Genomic DNA, 24,600 nt, shown 5'->3' with positions numbered 1-24,600 from the left:
GGCTGTGTGTGTGGGAGATCATGTCTCAAGGACAATTGAATTTTTTTGATGATGTGACAAAAAAGGTCGAATGAGGGCAGGGCAGTAGACATAGTCTATATGGACTTCAGTAAGTTTCCACATGGTGGGCTGCTCTGGAAGGTTAGATCACATGGAATCCAGGGAGAGCTGGCTAATTGGATACACAATTGGCTTGATGGTAGAAAGTAGGGGGTGATGGTGGAAGGTTGTTTGCTGAACTAGAGGCCCGTGACTAGTGGTGTGCCTCGGGTCATTGCTGGGCTCATTGTTATTTCTCACCTACATTATTGATTTGGATGAGAATGTACAACACATGGTTAGTAAATTTGCAGATGACACTAAAATAGGTGGTGTCGTAGACAGAAAGACAGTTATCAAAAATTACACGGGGAATCTTGATCAGCTTGGTATGCGAGCTGAGGATTGGCAAATGGCTTTCAATCCAGATAAACGTGAGGTATTGCATTTTGGGAGATTACACCAAGGTAGGACTCGTACAGTGAATGGTAGGGCCCTGGGGAGTGTTATGGAACAGAGGGACCTGGGAGCACAAGTGCATAGTTCGCTGAAAGTGGCATCACAGGTTGACAAGGTGGTGAAGTAGGTGTTTGGCATGTTGGCCTTCATCAGTCAGGGCTTTGAGTATAGAAAACCCTCCAGTCCTGGTAACATCCTCATGAATCTTTACTGCACCATTTCCAGCTTAATGACATCCTTCTAATACACAGGTGACCAGAACTGCACACAATACTCCAAGTGTGGTCTCACCAATATCTCGTACAGCTGAAACATAATGTCCCAACTCAATATCCTGACTGCCTTCTTCCCCATTCTGTATGCATGTGACATGGGCCCTACTATTTACTCTGCAAGTCCTCCCTGGTTTAACTTACTAAAGTACAGCACCTTGCATTTGTCAGAGTTAAATTTCATTTGCCATTTTTTGGCCCACTTCCTAAATTGGTTTAGACCTCCTGGTAAACTTAAATAACACTCTTCACTGTCCACTACACCACCATGTTAACAACACTGTCATCCAAATTGTTGATATAGATGATAAACAACAGTGGACCAGCTCGGGCAACTTGGTCGGCATGGACGAGTTGAGATGTGGGACCCGTTTCCATGCTGAATGACTATGACTAACTGCTGAGGCACTGTGAGGCAGTGCCATTAGTAACAAAACTGGCAGCCAGAATTCTGGACCTTTGATGCAGGGGCAGGAGCAATGTCCATCCTGGAATCTAATACATGAAAATCTGGAAATTAAAAAAAACTACTAGAATGGCTTCATTCCCATCCAGTTCCCTGAAATCCCTCAAGTAAGAAATCTGCTGCCCATCTTCACTAGCAAGGAAATGAGTGATGAACAGTAGGTGCTACGTTGCCAGCAATGCCCTCTCACGGACAAACAGAAAACCAGGTACACTTGATCAGTGCAAATTTTAACCAAGTTTTGCTCCTCTGTTCCTACCTGATATACTAACCGTCCCCTTGCATGGCAAACGATCTTCAAGGAGGCCAGCATCTGAGGATCTGCTGAGAAAACAGGAATGAGTGCAGCGATACACAGGATCAATATAGAACCATAGAACAATACAGCACAATACAGGCCCTTCGGCCCACCATGTTGTGCTGACCTTTAAACCTCGCCTAAGACTAACTAACCCCTTCCTCCCACATATCCCCCTATTTTAAATTCCTCCATATGTTTATCTAACAATCTCTTGAACTTGACCAACGTATCAGCCTCCACCACCACCCTAGGCAGTGCGTCCCATGCACCAACCACTCTCTGGGTGGAAAACCTCCTTCTGATATCTCCCTTGAACTTCCAACCCATTACCTTAAATCCATGCCCTCTTGTATTGAGCATCGGTGCCCTGGGAAAGAGGTGCTGGCTGTCCACTCTATCTATTCCTCTTAATATTTTGCACACCTCTATCATGTCTCCTCTCATCCTCCTCCTCTCCAATGGGTAAAGCCCTAAGCTCCTTTAGTCTCTCCTCATTATCCATACTCTTCAAACCAGGCAGCATCCTGGTAAATCTCCTCTGCACCCTTTCCAACGCCTCCACATCCTTCCTATAATGAGGCGACCAGAACTGTACACAGTACTCCAAGTGTGGTCTAACCAGAGTTTTGTAGAGCTGCATCATTACCTCGCAGCTCTTAAACCCGATCCCACGACTTAGGAAAGCTAACATCCCATAAGCTTTCTTAACTACCCTATCCACCTGTGAGGCAACTTTCAGTGATCTGTGGATATGAACCCCCAGATCCCTCTGCTCCTCCACACTGCCCAGAATCCTGCCATTAACCTTGTACTCTGCCTTGGAGTTTGTCTTTCCAAAGTGTACCACCTCACACTTCTCTGGATTGAACTCCATCTTCCACTTCTCAGCCCAGCTCTGCATCCTATCAATATCCTTCTGTAAGCTTTGACAGCCCTCCACACTATCCACAACACCACTGATCTTTGTGTCGCCTGCAAACTTGCTAACCGACCCTTCCAAGCCCTCATCCAAGTCATTAATAACAATCACGAAAAGTAGAGGTCCCAGAACTGACCCTTATGGAACACTACTAGTCACAGCCCTCCAACCTGAATGCACTCCCTCCACCACAACCCTCTGCTTTCTACTGACAAGCCAATTCTGAATCCACACAGCCAAACCTCCCTGGATCCCTTGCCCTCTGACCTTCTGAAGAAGCCTACCACGTGGAACCTTGTCAAACGCATTACTAAAATCCATGTAGACCACATCCACTGCACGACTCTCATCAATCTTCCTGGTCACCTCCTCAAAGAACCCTATCAGGCTTGTGAGGCAAGATCTTCCCTTCACAAAGCCGTGCTGGCTGTCCCTAATCAGTCCATGATTCTCTAAATGCTCATAAATCCTATCTCTTAGAATCCTTTCTAACAGCTTGCCCACCACAGACGCAAGGCTCACTGGTCTGTAGTTCCCTGGACTATTCCTACTACCTTTTTTGAATAAGGGAACAATACTTGCCACCCTCCAATCGTCCGGTACCATTCCCGTGGACAACGAGGACTCAAAGAACCTAGCCAACAGTTCAAGCAATTTCCTCCCTCGGCTTGCGAAGCAGCCTGGGGAATATTCCATCAGGCCCCAGGGACTTATCTGTCCTAATATTTTCTAAAAGCTCCAACACATCTTCTCTCTTCATATCTACATGTTCTAGAATATTACCCTTACCAATACTGTCCTCGGCATCATCAAGACCCCTCTCTTTGGTGAATATTGAAGAGAAGTATTCATTGAGAACCTCACCCACTTCCACAGCTTCCAGGCACATCTTCCCACCTTTGTCACTTATCAGACCTACCTTCACTCTCGTCATCCTTCTGCTCTTCACACACAAGGAAAAAGCCTTGGGATTCTCTATAACCCTACTCACCAAAGACTTGTCATGTCCCCTTCTTGCTCTCCTCAGCCCCTTCTTAAATTCCTTCCTTGCTACTCTATATTCCTCACAAGCCTATCTGATCCTTGCTGCTTACACCTTATATATGCGCCTTCTTCTTCTTAACTAGTTGTTCCACCTCTCTTGTCACCCATGGTCCCTTCACCCTGCCATTCTTTCTCTGCCTCACCAGGACAAATTTATCCCTAACATCCTGCAAGAGATCCCTGAACACTGACCACATCTCCATAGTACATTTCCCTTCAAAAATGTCATCCCAATTTACACTCTCAAGTTCTAGCCTTATAGCCTCATAATTTGCCCTTCCCCAATTAAATATCTTCCTGTCCTCTGTGCTCCTATCCTTGTCCATGACGATGCTAAAGGTTAGGGAGCGGTGGTCACTGTCCCCCAAATGCTCACCCACCGAAAGATCTGTCACCTGACCCGATTCATTACCTAATACTAGATCTAATATGGCATTCCCTCTAGTCGGTCTGTCAACATACTGTGACAGGAGTCCGTCCTGGACACAGTTAACAAACTCTGCCCCATCTAAACCTTTGGCACTAAGCAGGTGCCAATCAATATTTGTGAAGTTGAAGTCTCCCATGATAACAACCCTGTTATTCTTGCATCTTTCCGAAATCTGCCTCCCAATCTGCTCCTCAGTAATCCTGCTGCTACCGGGGAGCCTATAGAATACTCCCAGTAGAGTAACTGCTCCTTTCTTGTTCCTAACTTCCACCCATACTGACTCTAGAGAGGATCCTTCTACATTATCCACCCTTTCTGCAGCTGTAATAGTATCCCTGACCAGTATCGCCACCCCTCCTCCTCCTCCTCCTCTCCCCCCCTCCCTATCCCTTTTAAAACACTGAAAACCAGGAATGTTCAATATCCATTCCTGCCCTGGTGACAACCAAGTCTCTACAAGAGCCACAATATCATAGTCCCATGTGCTTATCCAAGCTCTCAGTTCATCATCCTCATTCCTGATACTTCTTGCATTTAAGTAAATGCACCAGCCCATCCACCTTTCTACCCTGTACTCTGATTCTCCTTCCTCAAAGCCTCTCTACACATTAGATCTGACTTTTCCCCATCCCCTACTTCCTCTGATCTACCCCTCTGGTTCCCATCCCCCTCGCAAACTAGTTTAAACCCTCTCGAACCACACTAGCAAACCTGCCTGCAAGGATATTGGCCCCCCTCGGGTTCAGGTGTAACCCGTCCTCCCTGTACAGGTCCCACCTTCCCCAGAAGAGATCCCAATGATCCAAAAATCTAAAACCTTGCCCACTTCTCAGCCACGCATTCACTTGCCATATCCTCCTATTCCTACCTTCACTATCATGTGGCACTGGCAGCAATCCCGAGATTGCTACCCTTGAGGTCCTGTTCTTCAGCCTTCTGCCTAGCTCCCTAAACTCACTTTTCAGGACCTCATCCCTCTTCCTACCTATGTCGTTGGTACCAACATGAACCACGACTTCTGGCTGTTCTCCCTCCCACTCAAGAATCCTGTGGACCCGATCAGAGACGTCCCAGACCCTGGCACCTGGGAGGCAACATACCATCTGGGATTCATGCTCACTGCCACAGAACCTCCTATCTGTTTCTCTATCATGTCCCCTATCACTACTGCCTTCCTCTTCTCCTCCCTTCCCTTCTGAGCAGCAGGACCAGTCCCAGTGCCAAAGACCCGGCAACTGCTGCTTGATCCCTGCAATGTCATCCCCCTCAACAGATTCCAAAGCGGAAAACCTGTTATAGAGGGGAACAGCCTCCGGGGTCCTCTGTACTATCTGCCTGTTCGTTTTCTTTTTCCTTTTCTCTCCCCTGACAGTCACCCTTCTGTCCGCTTCCTAAACCCTAGAAGTAGCTGCTCTAAGGGGGGGATGACTGTCTCACGATGCACTGTATCTACATAACTCTCCCCCTCCCTGATGCTTCAAATCAGTTGTGGTGAGTGATGGAAAGTTTCATCATAAACCACATTTCCCTTTAATTATCTGCTGAACTGTTGCATTTGTGTCACCAAAGACAAAAACACAAAGTCACCGGAAACAGGCCATCCGGCCCACCATGTCATGCCCACCCATTCACGATTAATCCCAGCCTTCTAGGCCATGGTGATCCAAGTATCTCGTCCAGATGTTTCTTAAATGCTGTCAGCAACTCTATTTCCACCACGATGGCAGCCAACACAAGAGTTGGTGGAGTTATGGACGGCGAGGAAGGTTGTGAAAGGATTCAGCAGGATATAGAAATATGGGCAGAGAAGCGGCAGATGGAGTTTAATCCGGGCAAGTGTGAGGTGCTGCACTTTGAGAGAGCAATTGTATACAGTAAATGGCAGGACCCTTAGGACCATTGAGGTACAGAGGGATCTTGGGGTGGAAGTCCATAGCTCCCTCAAAAAGTCAGCGCAAGTAGATAGGGGGGGTAAAAGTGGTGTATGGCATGCTTGCCTTCAGCGGTTGGGATGTTGCAACTGGATACAGCTTTGGTTAGGCCACACTTGGAGTATTGTGCTTAGTTCTGGTCACTGCATTACAGGAAAAGATATGGAGGCTTTGGAGGGTGCAGAAGAAACAGGATAGTCATAGAGTCATACAGCATGGAACTTCAGCCCAACTCATCTGTGTTGTCCCCCTGAGCTAGTCCCATTTCCCTGCATTTGGCTCTTATCCCTCTTAAATGTTTTCTATCCAAGTACCTGTCTAAGTGTCTTTTAGACATTGCAATTGTACCCATCTCTACCACTTCCTCTGGCAGCTCGTTCCATTTACTCACCACTCTGAGTGAAAAAGTTGCCCCTCAGATCCCATTTGAATATTTCCCCTCTCACCTTCAACCCATGCCCTCTCATTTTCGGCACCCCTACCCCAGGAAGAAGACTATGACCGTTCACCTTACCTACACCCCTCAATTTTTTTAAACTTCCACAGGGTCACTCCTCAGCCTCCTACATTCCAAGGGAAAAAACAGCCTATCCAGTCTTTCCTTATAGCTCAAGGCCTCTATTCCCAAAAACATCCTCATGAATCTTTTCTGCACCCTTTCCAGCTTAATGACATCCTTCCTGTACAGTTGATCAGTACTGCAAACAGTATTCAAAATGCAGTGTCACCAAAGTCCTGCACAGCTGTAAAATGACATCCCAACTCCTGTACTCACTGCCCTAACTAATGAAGGTAAGCACGCAAACATCGCCTTCAACACCCTATCTAGCTGTGTTTTCACTTTCAGGGAACTACTGTATGTACCTGTACCCTTGGTCCCTCTGTGCTACAACACTTTCCAGGGCCCTACCATTTATTTGCAACTCCTGCTCTGGTTTAACTTACCAAAGTGCAATACCTTGCCTTGTCTAAGTTAAATTCCATTTGCCATTCTGTGGCCCACTTCCCAAGTTGGTCTAGATCCCCTTGTAAACTTAGATGACCCTCTTCACTGTCCATTGGCTGTGTGGGAGAAGACAGAGTGGTAGTGGACGATTGTTTCTCAGATTGGAGGCCTGTGACTAGTGGTGTGCCTCAGGGATCTGTGCTGGGGCCATTGTTGTTTGTTGTCTATATCAATTATCTAGATGATAATGTAGTAAATTGGATCAGCAAGTTTGCTGATGACACTAAGATTGGAGGCGTAGTGGACAGCGAGGAAGGTTTTCAAAGCTTGCAGAGGGATCTGAACCAACTGGAAGAATGGGCCAGAAAATGGCAGATGGAATTTAATGCAGACAAGTGTGAGGTGTTGCATTTTGGAAGGACAAATCAAGGGAGGACATACACAGTAAATGGTAGGGCACTGAGGAGTGCGGAGGAACAAAGGGATCTGGGAGTTCAGATACATAATTCCCTGAAAGTGGTGTCACAGGTAGACAGGGTTGTAAAGAAGGCTTTTGGCATCCTGGCATTCATAAATCAAAGTATTGAGTATAGGAGTTGGGATGTTATGGTGAGGTTGTATAAGACATTGGTGAGGCCAAATTTGGAGTTCTGGTCACCTAGCTATAGGAAGGATGTCAGTAAGATTGAAAGAGTGCAGAGAAGATTTACTAGAATGTTGCCGGGTCTTTAGGAGTTGAGTTACAGAGAAAGGTTGAACAGGTTAGGACTTTATTCTTTGGAGCGCAGAAGAATGAGGGGAAATTTGATAGAGGTTTACAAAATTATGAGGGGTATAGACAATGCGAATAGGCTCCTTCCACCGAGATTAGGAGAGATAAGTACGAGAGGACATGGCTTTAGGGTGAAAGGGGAAAGGTTCAGGTGGAACTTCTTCACTCAAAGAGTGGTGGGAGTATGGAACGGGCTGCCATGTGATGTAGTAAATGCGGGTTCACTCTTAAGAATAAATTGGATAGATACATGGACGGGAGTGGTCTGGAGGGTTATGGACTGGGTGCAGGTAAATGGGACTAGCGGAATAACGTTTCGGCACAGACTAGAAGGGCCGAATGGCCTGTTTTCTGTGCTGTAGTGTTCTATGGTTCTATGGTCCACTAACCACCAATTTTGGTGTTGTCCACAAACTTCCTAACTACGATAGCAATACTGTCATCCAAATCGTTAATATATATGAGAAAGAGCAGAGTACCTAGCACCAAACCCTGCAGCACACCCCTGGTCACAGGCCTCTAATTTGGAAAACAACCCACCACTACCACCCTCATTCCACCAAGCCAAATTTACATCCAATTAGCTAGCTCACCCAGGATGGGCTGAAGGGCCTGTTTCTGTGCTGTACTGTTCCATGTTCTCAGGTTTTCTACAGATATGATTTCCCTAATCTCACAATTATCCATGTCCTTCTCCTCCTTTAGGAGCTCGCCCACTTGCTCTGGCTCCATGCACAAATCCCCTGCATTGTCCTTGAGTGAACGTACCCTTTCCCCAACTACCCTCACTTTTAATACTTTTATATTTGGTGTTGCTGCTTACCGCCTTGTCCGCCGCTGCATCACCTGAGCTTCCTTCATCCTCTGCACCTGGGACATGTAGGACGTGATGCGTGCATTGCAGATCATCAGGCTCTTTGCTGCTTCCAGTGCTTGGTCCTTCTGAGTACATGCTGCTAGGAGTTTGCAGGCCCCATCCCGCATTCGGATTTCATAGTCAATCTTCTTCTGGAAATCAGAGTCCTAGAAAGCATAGAACAATGAGCAGTTTACTCACTTTCCTCTTGCATTAGGGATTGGCTGAGAAGTAGATGGGCTGGTTCTTTGTGGAAAGGGGTCACAAAGTCAGTGTAAAAAATGGTCCAGCATTGAAATTCTAGATATGAAATCAAGAGATGCAGTTTGAGAACATTCTGAAACACTCACAGAAGGCTTGTAAAACTACAAGCACAAAAGATCATTCAAACCATTATGTTATCCTGACTGTGAAAGAACCATTCATTTTAAATCCATGCACCCAAACCCTTCCTGATTACTCCGTTACTATTCTTCTGAGATTATGGAGAGAGGCAGAGGTTTAAGGAGGGTATTCCAGAGCTCAGGAATTTGAGAACTCAGGATCCAACAATTCTCAAATCCAGAAAAATTAATAATGATTTGGAATTGGTTTATTATTGTCACATGTACCGAGGTACAGTGAAAAACTTGTCTAGCACACCGTTCATACAGATCGAGAGAATTCACAGAAGTATGCCTGATTGCTATTTTGCAACGACTCTTCAATAGCACCACCTTAGAAATTTCCTGTCACCAATAGTAGTGAAGTAGCTACTACACCTCCTCCCTGCAAGAACACTAATCCCTTTCTCTCCATTTCCACTCAAATGTGTTCTCATGATGAGGATTTGCACTCTGAAATGTCATCCTTATTGAGGAAATGTGGCTTCCCTTCTGGAGCCTCACACACATTTCCTCCATTTCCCACATGTCTGCTCTCACCTTCTCCCCAGCCAGAACAAAGATGGGGTTCCCTTGGTCCTCATCATTCTCTCCACCAGCATCTGCATCCTGTGCATCATCCTTTACCCCTTCCGCCAGTTCCAAGAGGACCCCACCACCAGTCACGTTTCCCCTCTCCCCCCTTTCCTGCTTTCTGCAGAGACCACTCTCTCCATGAATCCCTGGTCAGCTCTTCCATTCACACCCACCCCTCCCGGTCCCTTGGCAGTTTCCCCTGCAACTTCAGGAGGTGTAATGTTTGTCCTTACACCGCCTCCTTCACCACCATCCAGGGACCCAAACAGCCCTTCCAGGACAAGTAAAGATACACAAACATCTCCTCCAACCTCACAAAACTGCTGGAGAAACTCAGCAGGTCAGGCAGCATCTATGAAGGGAAATGGACAGTCAATATTTCAGGTCAAGATCCTTCACTTGGATTGAAAGAGGGGAGGTGGCCAGTACAGAAAGATGGAGGGAAGGAGTGGAGCGAGAGCTGGCAGGTGATAGGTGGATCCAGGTGAAGAGGGGGTAGGGGGTGGTGGGGGAAGGAGTAGGAATAGTGCCAGGAGGTGATAGGTGGAAGCGACAAAGGGCTTAAGATGGTGGAATCTGATAGGACAAGAAGGTGGACGATGAATTAAAGGATGGGAGGTGGTATTGGTATTGGTTTATTATCGTCACTTGTACCGAGGTCCAGTGAAAAACTTGTCTTACAAACCGATCGTACAGGTCAATTCATTACACAGGGCAGTTACATTGAGTCAGTACAGAGTGCATTGATGTAGTACAGGGTAAAAACAGTAACAGTATAGAGTAAAGTGTCACAGCTACAGAGAAAGTGCAGTGCAATAAGATGTAAAGTCACAACAAGGTAGATCGTGAGGTCAGAGTCCATCTCATTGTATAAGGGAACCGTTCAATAGTCTTATCACTGTGGGGTAGAAGCTGTCCTTAAGTCTGGTGGTATGTGCCCTCAGGCTCCTGTATCTTCTACCCGATGGAAGAGGAGAGAAGAGAGAATGTCCCCGGGTGGGTGGCGTCTTTGATTATGCTGGCTGCTACACCAAGACAACGAGAGGTAAAGACAGAGTCCAAGGAGGGGAAGCTGGTGTCCGTGATGCGCTGGGCTGTGTCCACAACTCTCTGCAGCTTCCTGAAGCCTTGTGCAGAGCAGTTGCCGTACCAAGCCGTGATACATCCAGATAGGATGCTTTCTATGGTGCATCGGTAAAAGTTGGTGAGAGTCAAAGGGGACAAACCAAATTTCTTTAGCCTCCTGAGGAAGCAGAGGCGCCGGTGAGTTTTCTTGGCCGTGGCATCTACGTGATTTGACCAGACAGGCTGTTGGTGATGTTCACTCCCAGGAACTTGAAGCTTTCAACCCTCTCAATCTCAGCACTATTGATGTAGACAGGTGCATGTTCACCGCCCCCTTTCCTGAAGTCAGGTGGGAGGGGTGTAAAAATGTAGTGCAAAAGGCTTGGATGGAGCAGAATTTGTGAAAAGTGTCCAAGAAAGCTTCCCTTATCAATATATGGAGGGACCTACCAGAGAATGCAACACTGGACCTCCTGCTGGGGAATAAGGTAGGGCAAGTCGTGGAAGTGTCTGTCAGCAAGCACTTTGGATGCAGTGACCATAATTCTATTAGTTTTAAACTAGTTATGGAAGAAGATATGATTGGTTCACAGGTTAGGGTTCTGAACTGGGGCAGAGCAAATTTTGGAGCCATTAGACAGGATCTTGCAGAGGTTGATTGGGTGAGATTGTTTGCAGGGAAAGGAGCATCTGCTGAGTGGGAGGCCTTTAAAAGTGTGATGTCAGTTCAGGGCCTGCATGTTACCGTGAGGGTGAAGGGCAAGCCTGGCAGGTTTCAGGAACCCTGGTTGACAAGAGGTATTGAGGCTCTGGAGAAGAAAGAGGGAGGCATACACTGCACACAAGGAATTGGGAACTAGTGAATCTCTCGATGACTACAAGTGTCGGAGTGCACTTGAGAGAAGAGAGGGCAAAAAGAGGAATAAGGAGGATCTGGCAGCTCAGGTGAGGCAAAATCCCAAGAGATCCTATCAGTATATTAAAAGTAAAGGGTGGCTAAGGAGTGAATAGGTCCCCTAACAGATCAGGATGGCCATGTGTGTACAGAACCAAAGGAAATGGGTGAGATGTTTAATGACTATTTCTCTTCAGTTTTTACTGTGGAGGAAACGATGGAAGCTGAGGAAATGGGGGAAATGGGTGGTGATGTCTCAGACCACATACGAATTAGCAGCAAGGAGGTATTGGAGGCCAGAGTGCATGAAGGTGGATAAATCCCCAGGACCTGACCTGGTGCATTCTCAGACCTCGTGGGAAGCTGGAGAAGAAATGGCGGAGGCCCTTGCAGAGATTTTTGCTTCATCTCTGGCCACAGGTGAGGTTCTGGAGGACTGGAGAGTGCTTAATGTGGTACCATTGTTTAAAAAGGGGAGCAAAATCAAGCCAGGAAACTACAGCCTAGTGAGTCTGACATCAGTGGAGGGTCAATTGCTGGAGGGGATTCTGAGGGACAGGATCTACCAACATTTGGAGAGACAGGGTCTGATTCAGTCAGCGTGGCCTTGTGCGCAGGAAGTCAAGTCTGACAACTTTCTTAGAGTTCTTCGAGGAGGTAACCAAGAGGGTAGAGGAGGGTATGGAGTTTCACCTTGCGGAGTCAGGAGTTGGAGCCAGATTTGGAGCCAGATTTGGAGCAGGACCTTAGAAAAGAGGTGAGTCTCTGTACTTGAGCTTGTGAGCTTCACCTTGCAGGAGTCTAAACGAGGCACATTTGCAAATTTTTACCTGTTGATTGGCTTATTAACAGCAGCAAATAAAGGTAAGGCAAGTGTAAGCAGAATAGCCATTGTGTCAGTGTTAGAGTAGGGAGCTGAGGCTTTGGGGGAGAAGAGGTGATGTAATTCTCTGGTATGTTTCTTTCTTTGATTTGGTATTCCTTTTAGTGCCAGGACAGAGTAGTGAGAATGGCTCCAGGGTCAGTTGTGTGTTCAGCTTGTGCAATGTGAGAGTTCTGGGAGACATCCAGTTTCCTTGATGTTACGGACTCAGTGAAAGTCCCTTTAAGATAGAGAGTGTGTGTGTATGTGTGTGTGGGGCGTGCTTACGTCAATAGAAGATAAAGGACGTAATGACGTTGTTGAAGAGGTCAGAAGAAGAAGAGAGAGAGAGAAGGGAGAGAGACACCAGCCTGCTTGTTTTCTCTATCGATGGATGAGAAACAATAACTGTGTTTACCACTGAAATCCATGTATGGAAGTTGGAAGTAATCCGGTGGAGTTCACTTTGTTGCTGACCTGTAGAAGGAAACAGGTATTTGTATGTGGACGACCACGGTTCGGATGCTTTTCGGGGTGAGGAAGTCACTACCGAGTAAACACTGAAGTGTCGTTTGGGTTCCATCGTGGAACATTTGGATTTCGTATGTACTCTCTCTATGTTTTTCTACATCTACATCTTATCTTCAGACAACGGTGGTTGTTGAGGAAGCCCTTGCTCATGTTTCACCTTATGGCTTGCGGAACTGAACTTTAAGAACCATTCAGGAACTGGGAGTTTTGGACTTTGTCACACACACACACGAAGAGTTTAGTTTTGGGGTTAATGTTCGAGGTTTAACATTCTTGAATTCTAACATACTAACATTTTTTTTTACTTTTATTTTACGTATTATCATAAGTAGTGATTAATAAAATAGTTTTTAACACTGAATCATGCTCAGTGTGTTTCTTTTGTTGCTGGTTTGTGACAAAATTGGGGGCTCGTCTGGGATAGTTCCCAAGGTTAACGAGTGTCGTCTGGGATTGTACCCCAGATTGACGAGATTTGTTCGAGATTCAATCCAAAGATTTTTGAGGGAGGTCTGATAAATTCTTTTTAATTGGCTTGTGTGTGTGGAAACCAGCAGCAATGGATATTAAGGCATTTTTGGAGTCACCAACCCAAAAGGGATTGGAGGTGGCGAAAAAGGATGATTTGATAAAGATTGCTACAAGGCTAAACCTTACAGAAGTAAAGCAGTCTATGAGAAAGGCAGATATTCAGAGACTGATAGCTGGCCATTATGTGGAAAAGAAGGTGTTTGAGAAGGAAGTGTTAAAACAGTTTCCTGGCAGTGAAATAGCAATTTCTGAGGCACAGGTGCAGCTGGCAAAGATAGAGGCTGAACGAGAGCAAACTCAGTTAAAGATAGAGGCCGAACGAGAGAAATTAGAGGCCGAACAAAAGATAACTCAGATGAAGATAGAGGCTGATCTAGCAATGAAGCAGATGGAGCTGGATAACGAGGAGAAAAAGAAGCAGCATGAGTTACAAATGAAGCGTAGGAGTTCGGAATCTGATTCTGATGATGGTTTTTCAGCCAGCAGGGAGGTTTGATTGGTCCCTCCGTTTGAAGAAGATCAGGTTGATCAGTATTTCCAACATTTTGAAAAGGTTGCTGTGAGTTCAAACTGGCCAAGGAAAGGATGGGCTCTTATGGTACAGAGTGTGATTAAAGGTAAAGCTCAAAAAGCTTATTCTGCTTTGTCTGTTGAGGATGCAGCTGATTATACCAAGGTAAAACAAGCTATTTTGAAGGCCTATGAATTGGTCCCTGAGGCTTATAGACAAAAATTCAGAGACTTGAGGAAATCTGCAGATCAGACTTATATGGAATTTGCCAATGGAAAGAGAATATGTTTTGAACGATGGTGCCTGGCTAAAAATGTAGATGGGGATTACGATAAATTGACAGAATTGATACTGGTGGAAGACTTTAAAAGATGTGTTCCAGCTGAATTAACAACATATTTAAATGAAAAGGCAGTGGAAACTTTACAAGAAACTGCTAGGTTGGCAGATGATTATGCTTTAACCCATAAATCCAAATGGGGACAACCTAAAACCTTTCAAAAGAGTTACAAAGACAATCCAGGGAAACCGGAGAGTAAATTGGGAGGTAATCAAAAAGGAAAGGATGAAAAGAAGCCAGGGCTGGAGAAACCTGTTGAGCGTACTTGTTATTACTGTAGGAAACCTGGCCACGTGATATCTAATTGTGCCCTTTTGAAGAAAAAGAAGGAAGCTGGGCCCAATGCTTGCTTTCAGGCAATTAAAAATCAAAAAGGTTCAGGAGATGCTGTTAAAGATCAGTCCTTGCAAGAGGGAAAAGCGGAAAAGTTGGAGGAGGTGAGAAAGGAATTCCGTTCGTATGTATCAGAGGGTTTTGTTTCACTGAATGATGAGTCACCCCAGGTGCCAGTGAAAATTCTTAGAGATACTGGGGCTAGTCAATCTCTCTTGCTGGACAGTGTTTTAAATTTTGGTGAAGAAAGTGACACTGGTGAAGTAAATCTAGTACGAGGCGTTACAGGTGAGACCATGTCTGTCCCTTTTCACAGGGTGATTTTAAAGTCAAAGTTCATAGAAGGACCAGTCGAGATAGGGATAAGACCTAGTTTGCCAGTGGAAGGAGTTTCTTTGTTATTGGGAAATGACCTTGCAAATGGAGAAAGTGATCCTGTGGTACGGTTAACAACCAAACCAAGGATTGATGAGTCTGAGGATGATTCAGATGTTTACCCATCATGTGCGGTGACTCGAGCTAGAGCTAAAGAATTAGCCAAGACAGACAGTCCGGTGCAGTCTGATGTAGTTCCTTGTGACAGTCCTAAACAGGAAGAAAATTTTGATGCCTTATCTGAGACTTTTCTGTCTTCACTGGAGGATCAACATCCTTATAGTGAGCCTGAATTTAAAGATTTGTCTTTGTCGAGGAAGGATTTTATGGTGGAACAGACAAAGGACCCTGAGTTGACAGAATTGAAAGAAAAAGCTCTCTCATGTGAGGAGATTGAAAAGGTGCCAACTGGATACTATGTCAAAAATGGAGTGTTAATGAGGAAATGGAGACCTCCTCATGTTCCTGTTACTGAGGAATGGGAAGTTATTCATCAGGTTGTTGTTCCAAAAGTTTATAGGGATGAGATTTTAAACCTGGCCCACAGTATGCCTTTGGGTGGTCATTTTGGTGTGAATAAAACTGTAGGGAAGATCTTGAAACAATTCTATTGGCCTGGTTTGAGAAAAGATGTGGTGATGTTTTGTCGAACCTGCCACACATGTCAGATGGTAGGTAAACCAAATCAAAAACCCCCTGTGGCTCCTTTGAAACCAATTCCTGCTTTTGGTGAACCCTTTTCGAAGGTGATTGTGGACTGTGTTGGCCCATTACCAAAGTCTAAGACTGGAAATCAGTATTTGTTAACCATCATGTGTGCCACTTCTAGATTTCCAGAGGCAATACCCCTTAGAAATATTAAGGCCAAGACGGTGTCAAAGGCTCTTGTAAAATTTTTTACCTTGTTTGGTTTGCCAAAAGAAATCCAATCTGATCAAGGTAGTAATTTTATGTCAAAAATTTTTCAACAAATAGTCTATGAGCTGGGAGCAAAGCAGATTGTATCATCTGCATATCACCCAGAATCTCAAGGAGCTCTGGAGAGATTTCATTCTACTCTCAAAAATATGCTGAAGACTTATTGCTTTGAAAACACCAAGGATTGGGACGAAGGTATCCATTTACTTTTGTTTGCCGTTAGAGAATCGATCCAGGAGTCAATCGGATTTAGTCCTTTTGAGCTTGTGTTTGGACATAGGGTGAGAGGACCTTTGGAGTTGTTAAGAGAGCAATGGGTTAATGAGGAAGTTCACTTGAGTCTGTTGGACTATGTCCAAAAATTTAAAACTCGGTTGGAGAGAGTCTGCCAGCTAGCGAGAGAGAATTTGAAAACAAGCCAGATAAGAATGAAGACATATTTTGATAGACGTGCTCGGCCTAGGACATTCGCAGTGGGGCAAAAGGTGTTGGTATTTTTCCCTAGCCAAAATAATCCCTTGCAAGCTCGTTTTTCTGGACCCTATGTTATTGAATCTCGAGTGACTGATCTAACATATATAATCAAAACACCAGATAGACGCAAGAAAACACAACTCTGTCATGTAAACATGCTAAAACCTTATTATGAGAGGGATTCAGTTGTGGCCTTGGTGGATGGTGAAAAGGTTGTTTCTAGAATGCCTGATGTTGATGTTGAGGAAGGCCAATTTAGACCAAATATTGTTCCATCGAAACTGAAAAACCAAAATATCCTGGAGAACCTTGAAACGAAGTTGGACCATTTACAAGTTTCGCAAAAACAACAGATGAGAGAATTAATTTTAAAATTTAAAAATCTGTTCCCAGATGTTCCAAACAGAACATCGATAATTACCCATGATGTTGATGTTGGGGATGCAAAACCAATCAAACAACACCCATATCGAATGAATGTGGAAAAAAGTAAACTTGTTGATCAGGAAATCAAATACATGTTGGAAAATGATATTATTAGACATTCTACTTCAAATTGGAGTTCGCCCTGTGTTATTGTACCTAAACCTGATGGAACTGTTAGATTTTGCACAGATTACAGGAAAGTGAATGCTGTAACAAAGTCAGATGCTTACCCTATTCCTAGGGTGGATGATTGCATAGACAGAGTGGGAAAGGCAAAATTTCTTACAAAGATTGACCTATTAAAAGGGTACTGGTGTGTTCCATTAACAGATAGAGGAAGGGAAATTTCAGCCTTTGTAACCCCTTCTGGATTGTATGAATACAATGTTTTGCCATTTGGAATGAAAAATGCTCCGGCAACATTTCAAAGAATGATTAATTCAGTGATTCATGGGTTAAAACATACAGATGCCTACATTGACGACTTAGTGACTGGGAATGATACTTGGGAAGATCACATCTCTGCGTTAGAAAGGTTGTTTGAAAGACTTTCCAAGGCTAACCTTACAGTTAACTTGGCTAAAAGTGAATTTGGCCATGCCACTGTGACGTATCTTGGTTATGTTGTAGGTCAAGGCAAGCAAGCTCCTGTTCAGGCAAAAGTTCAAGCAATATCTGAGTTCCCTATTCCCACAGGTACGAGGACTGTTAGAAGATTTTTGGGAATGGTTGGATATTATCAAAAATTTTGAAAAAATTTTGCTGATATTGCTCTTCCCCTAACTAATCTTCTGAAGAAGGGAGTAAAGTTTGTTTGGACAGATTCTTGTCAAGAAGCATTTGAGAAGCTGAAAGCCATTTTATGCTACCATCCTGTGCTCAGAACACCTGACTTTGAAAAGCCATTTTCATTAGCAGTAGATGCCAGTGATGAAGCTGCAGGAGCTGTGTTGTTGCAGAAGGGTGACCTTGATGATATTGACCATCCTGTAGCTTACTTTTCAAAGAAATTTAATGAGCATCAAAAGAATTATTCCACCATAGAGAAAGAATTACTGTCGCTTGTTGTAGCCTTGCAACATTTCAGTGTATATGTTTGCACCGCTCAGAAACCATTGACTGTGTATACAGATCATAACCCATTGGTGTTTCTGAGCCGAGTCAAAAACAAGAACAGAAGGCTGTTAAACTGGAGTTTAATTTTGCAAGAGTTTGATCTCATGATAACTCACATTAAAGGCAAAGATAATGTGATTGCTGATTGTCTTTCCCGATGTTAAATGGGAAACATGTATCTGTACTAATCTGATAGTCTGTAGTTGTGTAGCATGATAATTATTAACATTACTAACTATGCGCGGTTAAAATTTTCTTGGGAAAATTTTTTTTTTAGGTGGGAGGTGTTACGGACTCAGTGAAAGTCCCTTTAAGATAGAGAGTGTGTGTGTATGTGTGTGTGGGGCGTGCTTACGTCAATAGAAGATAAAGGACGTAATGACGTTGTTGAAGAGGTCAGAAGAAGAAGAAGAGAGAGAGAGAAGGGAGAGAGACACCAGCCTGCTTGTTTTCTCTATCGATGGATGAGAAACAATAACTGTGTTTACCACTGAAATCCATGTATGGAAGTTGGAAGTAATCCGGTGGAGTTCACTTTGTTGCTGACCTGTAGAAGGAAACAGGTATTTGTGTGTGGACGACCACGGTTCGGATGCTTTTCGGGGTGAGGAAGTCACTACCGAGTAAACACTGAAGTGTCGTTTGGGTTCCATCGTGGAACATTTGGATTTCGTATGTACTCTCTCTATGTTTTTCTACATCTACATCTTATCTTCAGACAACGGTGGTTGTTGAGGAAGCCCTTGCTCATGTTTCACCTTATGGCTTGCGGAACTGAACTTTAAGAACCATTCAGGAACTGGGAGTTTTGGACTTTGTCACACACACACACGAAGAGTTTAGTTTTGGGGTTAATGTTCGAGGTTTAACATTCTTGAATTCTAACATACTAACATTTTTTTTTACTTTTATTTTACGTATTATCATAAGTAGTGATTAATAAAATAGTTTTTAACACTGAATCATGCTCAGTGTGTTTCTTTTGTTGCTGGTTTGTGACAGGGACAGAGTAGTGAGAATGGCTCCAGGGTCAGTTGTGTGTTCAGCTTGTGCAATGTGAGAGTTCTGGGAGACATCCAGTTTCCTTGATAACTACATCTGCATGAGGTGCATCCAGCTGCAGCTGGATGACCTTTGGCTCCTACAGGATACTGAGAAGTGCATAGATATCTTTATTAGTCTCGTGTACATTGAAACAGAAGATGTATTTCATTGTGTGTGTAGAGTGTTCTGGGGGCAGCCTGCAAGTGTTGCCATGCTTCTGGTGCCAACATAGGATGCCCAGAACTTCCTAACCCATATGTCTTTCGAATGTAGGAGGAAACCGAAGCACCAAGAGGAAATGCATGCAGACATGGGGAGAATGTACAAACTCCTTATAGACAGTGCTGGTCGCTGATGCTGTAAAGTGTGATGCTAACTGCTACACTATCATGCCTGGCAGGCAGTCATTCTAAAGCTGCAGGAGGTAGGTAGCTGGGTGACTGCCAGGAGAAGAATGGAGAATAGGCAAGTAGTGCAGAGTACCCTTGTGGCCATTCCCCTCAATAACTGGTATACCACTTTGGATACTGTTGGGTGGGACAACCTACCAGGGGAAAGCTGCAGTGAGCAGGTTTCTGGCACTGACCCTGGTCGTATGGTGCAGAAGGGAAGTGGGGGGAAGAGGAGGAGAGTGGCAGTGATAGGGGATTCCAGAGTAAGGGGGACAGACAGGAGATTCTGTGGACGTGAAAGAGACTCCCGAATGGTATGTTGCCTCCTGGGTGTCAGGGACGTCTTAGATCGGGTCCACAGCATTCTGAAGGGGGAGGTGAACAGCCAGAGGATGTGGTACATATTGGTACCAATGACATAGGTAGGAAAAGAGATGAGGTCCTGAAGAGGGAATATAGGGAGTTGGGTATGAAGCTGAAAAGCAGGACCTCAAGGGTAGGAATCTCTGGATTACTGCCTGTGCCATGTGCCAGTGAGGGTAAGAATAGGATGATTTGGCAGATGAATGCGTGGCTGAGAAATTGGTGCAGGGGGCAGGGTTTCAGATTTATTGATCATTGGAATCTCTTCTGGGGAAGGTATGACCTGTACTAAAGGGACGGGTTACACCAGAACTGGAGGGGGACCAATATTCTTGCCGGCAGGTTTACTAGAACTGTTGGGGAGGATTTAAACTAGATTGGCAGGGGCTGTCGCAAGGGCAGGAATGGCTGCTGGATATTCCGGGGTTTAGATCTTTCAAAAGGGAGAGGGACTGAGGTAAGAGAGGTGGGGGAGCGGCTTTGCTGATCAGGGACAGTGTCACAGCTGTAGAAAGGGAGGATGTCCTAGAGGAATCATCCACTGAGTCAGTGTGAGTGGAAGTCAGAAACAGGAAGGGAGCGATCATTCTATTGGGAGTATTCTACAAACCCCTCAGTAGCAGCAGAGACACTGAGGAGCAGATCAGGAGGCAGATTTTGAAGAGGTGCAAAAATAACAGGGTTGTTGTCATGGGTGATTTCAACTTCCCTAATATTGATTGGCACCTCCTTAGTGTAAAGGGGATAGCTGGGACAGAGTTTGTTCGGTGTGTACAGGAAGGATTCCTGACACAGTATATGGACAGGCCGACTAGAGGAGAGGCCATACTGGACCTGGTACCAGGCATTTTGGAGATGTAACCATAACTCTTTGACCTTTACCATAGCCTTGGAGAGGGATAGGAGCAGACAATATGGGAAAGTATTTAACTGGGGGAGGGGGAATTATGATGCATTAAGCAGAAACTTGGGAGCATATATTGGGAACAGATGTTCTTGGGAAAGTGCACAGGTTTGTCCCATTGAAGCAGGGTAAGGATGGTAGAGTGAAGGAACAATTGTTGACAATAGGCACAGAATATCTTGTCAAGTAGAAGAAAGACTTGCCTGGACTTTAGAAATTGTGGATCAGACAGGGCTCTGGAGAGTTACAAGGTAGCCAGGAGGGAGCTAAACCCCAAGGTGTTCTGCACGTATGTGAAGAATAGGAGGATGACTAGAGTGAGGGTAGGACCGATCAGGGATAAAAGAGGAAACGTGCCTGGAGTCAGAAGAGGTAGGGGAGGTTCTTAATGAATACTTTGCTTCAGTATTCACCAGAGAGAACTTGACGTTTGTGAGGATGGCTTACCACAGACTGATACACTAGGGCATGTAGACGTGAGGAAAGATGATGTGCTGGAACTACTGAAAAATATGAGGATAGATAAATCACCGGGGGTGGACGGGAGGTATCTGATGTTATTATGGGAAGCTAGGGAAGAGATTGCTGTGCCTTTGGTGACAATATTTGCATCGTCACCACAGGAGTAGTGCCAGATGATTGGCGATATTGGTACTGGTTTATTATTGTCACTTGTACCAAGTTACAGTGGAAAAACTTGTCTTGCATATCGATTGTACAGGTCAATTCATTACACAGTGCAGTAACATTGGGTTAGTACAGAGTACATTGATGTTTCACCAGTCTTGTACGAAGATTTAAAAGAACATGATTAGTAATAGTTAGTGACAGTTTAAGTGTAGAACGATTATAGTAAGAATAATGAGCAGATCTGTCGAGAGCAGCTTGCAATGAGTCGCCATGCTCCAGCGCCATCTTGTGGCAAATCTTGTTCCTTTGTTCAAGGGAGCAGGATCACCCTGGGAATTACAGACCAGCGAGTCTTTCTTCAGTGATGGGCAATTGTTACAGACAGGATTTATGGGCATTTAGAGAAGCATCGGCTGATTAGGGACAGTCAGCATGGTTTTGTGAGGGGCAGGTCGTGCCTCACGAGCCTGACCGAATTCTTTGAGGATGTGACAAAGCACATTGATGAAGGTAGAGCAGTGGATGTGGTGTACATGGATTTTAGTAAGGCGTTTACATAGAACACTACAACACAGTACAGGCCCTTTGGCCCACAATGTTGTGCTGACAGTTTATCCTGCTCTAAGATCTATCTAACCCTTCTATCCCACATAGACACATAAATGATAAAAATAGGGGGCTATCTAAAAGCCTCTTAAATGTCCCTAATGTATCTGCCCCCACAACCTCTACTGGCAGTGCATTCCTTGCACCCACCACTCAGTTTATATAAAAAAACTTACCCCTGACATCCCCCTTATCTTCTAATCACCCTAAAATTCTGTCCCCTTGTGTTAGCCATTGTCACCCTGGGAAAAAGTCTCTGTCCACTCGATCTATGCCTCATCTTGGACACCTCTATCAAGTCACTTCTCATCCTCCTCTCCAAAGAGAAAAGCCCTAGCTCGCTCAACCTATTCTCATAAGACATGCTCTCCAATCCTGGCAACATCCTGGTAAAACTGCTCTGCACCCTCTCTAAAGGTTCCACATCCTTTCTATAACGAGATGACAAGAACTGAACACAATACTCCAAGTGTGGTCTGACCAGAGTTCTATAGAGCTGCAATATCACCTTATGGCTCTTGAACAAAATACCCTGACTAATGAAGGCCAACACTCCATACGCCTTCTTAACAACCGTACTGACCCACATGGCAACCTTGAGGGATCTATGGACATGGACTCCAAGATTCCTCTGTTCCACCACACTGCTAAGAGTCCTACCATTAACCTAGTATTCTGCCTTTGAATTTGATCTCCTGAAGTGTATCACTTCAGTTGTCTGGGTTGAACTCCATCTGCCACTTCTCAGCCCAGTTCTGCATTTCTGTCAATATCCTATTGTAATCTACAGCAACCTTCTACATTATCCACAACATCACCAACCTTTGAATCATCAGTAAACTTACAAACCCACCCTTCCACATCCTCATCTAAGACATTTATAAAAATCACAAAGAGCAGGGGTCCCAGAAAAGATCCCTGCAGAACACCACTGGTCACAGTCCTCCAGGCAGAATACATTCCATCTACTACCACCCTCTTTGTCTTCTATGGGCAGGCCAATTCTGAATCCACACAGCCAAGTTTCCCTGGATCCCATGCCTCCTGACTTTCTGAATGAGTCTTCCATGAGGAACCTTATCAAACTCTTTACTAAAAGTCATGTACACCACATCCACTGCTCTACCATCAATGTGCTTTGTCACCTCCTCAAAGAATTTAATCAGGCTCATGAGACATGACCTGCCCCTCACAAAGCCACGCTGACTGTCCCTAATCAGCCTATGCTTCTCCAAATGCCCATAAATCCTGTCTCTAATAATCTTCTCCAGTAATTTGCCCACCCCTGAAGTAAGACTCACTGGTCTGTAATTCCCAGGGTTATCCCTACTTCCTTTCTTAAACAAAGGAACAACATTTGCCACCCTCCAATCATCCGGCACTACTCCTGTGGCCAGTGAGGATGCAAAGATCATCGCCAAAGGTGCAGCAATCTCTTCCCTAGCTTCCCAGAATAACCCTGGATATATCCTGTCCAGCCCCGGTGACTTAACTATTGTAATATCTTTCAATAGTTCAGCACATCCTCCTTCCTCACGTCGACATGCCCCAGCATATCAGTCTGTCGTACACCATCCTCACAAACGTCAAGGTCTCTCTCTGGTGAATACCGAAGCAAAGTATTCAATAATGGCCTGCCCACCTCTTCTGACTTCAGGCACGTTTCCTCTTTTATCCCTGATTGGTCCTACCCTCGCTCGAGTCATCCTCTTATTCTTCACGTGTGTAGAATGCCTTGGGGTTTTCCTTAATCCTCCTTGCCAAGGAATTCTCACGCCCCCTTCTAGCTCTCCTAAGTCCATTCTTAAGCTCCCTCCTGGCTACCTTGTAACTCTCCAGAGCCCTGTCTGATCCATGCTTTCTAAACCTCAGGTAAGCCTCTTTCTTCCTCTTGACAAGATATTCTACATCTCGTGTCAACTATGGTTCCTTCACTCTACCATCCTTACCCTGCCTCAATGGCTCAAATTATCCAGAGCCCCATGCAAGTATTCCTTAAACAACCTCCACATTTCCACTGTGCACTTCCCCAAGAACATCTGCTCCCAATTTATGCTCCCAAGTTCCTGCCCAATAGCATCATAATTCCCCCTCCCCCAGTTAAATTCTTTCCCATATCGTCTGCTCCTATCCCTTTCCAAGGCTATGTCAAATGTCCAGGAGTTATGGTCACCATCTCCAAAGTGCTCTCCCACTGAGAGATCTGATCATTGCCTGGTACCAGGTCCAGTATGACCTCTCCTCTAGTCGGCCTGCCCACATACTGTGTCAGGAATCCTTCCTGTACACACCAAACAAACTCTGCCCCATCTACCCCCTTTGCACTAAGGAGGTGCCAATCAATATGAGGGAAGTTGAAATCACCCACGACAACAACCCTGTTATTTCTGCACCTCTCCAAAATCTGCCTCCTGATCTGCTCCTCAGCATCTCTGCTGCTACTGTGGGGTCTGCAGAATACTCCCAATAGTGATTGCTCCCTATCTGTTTCTGACTTCCACCCACATGGACTCAGTGGAAGATTCCTCCAGGACATCCTCCCTTTCTACAGCTGTGACACTGTCCCTGATCAGCAAAGCTACTCCCCCACCTCTTTTACCTCCATCTCTGTCCCTTTTGAAACATCTAAACCCTGGAATATCCAGCAGCCAGTCCTGCCCTTGTGACAGCCAAGTCTCTATAATGGCCACCATGTCATAGCTCCACATATTTACCCATGCTCCAGGTTCATCACCCTTGTTCCTGATAATTCTCATTAGACACTTCAGCCCATCAAACTGACTGCAATTTTGCCCTTTCAACCACCTATCCTTCCTCGGTCTTTCTACACTCTGCATCTACTTGTACAGTAGATGAACCAAGCTCTGACCTATCGGATTATTGTGAACAA

The 24,600-nt window shown here is 44.9% G+C and overlaps 1 protein-coding gene across 1 annotated transcript in view; it reads right to left on the bottom strand.

The window, feature by feature from the left end:
* LOC127586603 (rhotekin-like) overlaps window positions 1-24,600 on the bottom strand; it is a 138,012-nt gene that overhangs the window by 98,609 nt on the left and 14,803 nt on the right. The window contains exons 2-3 of the mRNA XM_052044702.1: window positions 8,403-8,602; window positions 1,496-1,557 (exon numbers count right to left, since the gene is read on the bottom strand). Of these exons, the coding sequence (XP_051900662.1) occupies window positions 1,496-1,557; window positions 8,403-8,602 (262 nt within the window). The remainder of the gene's footprint in view (window positions 1-1,495; window positions 1,558-8,402; window positions 8,603-24,600) is intronic.

Source organism: Pristis pectinata, chromosome 2, assembly GCF_009764475.1.
Source record: "Pristis pectinata isolate sPriPec2 chromosome 2, sPriPec2.1.pri, whole genome shotgun sequence".
NCBI lineage: Eukaryota > Metazoa > Chordata > Chondrichthyes > Rhinopristiformes > Pristidae > Pristis > Pristis pectinata.
Note: the sequence above shows the minus strand (reverse complement) of the source record. Positions and strands in the feature narration are given on the sequence as shown.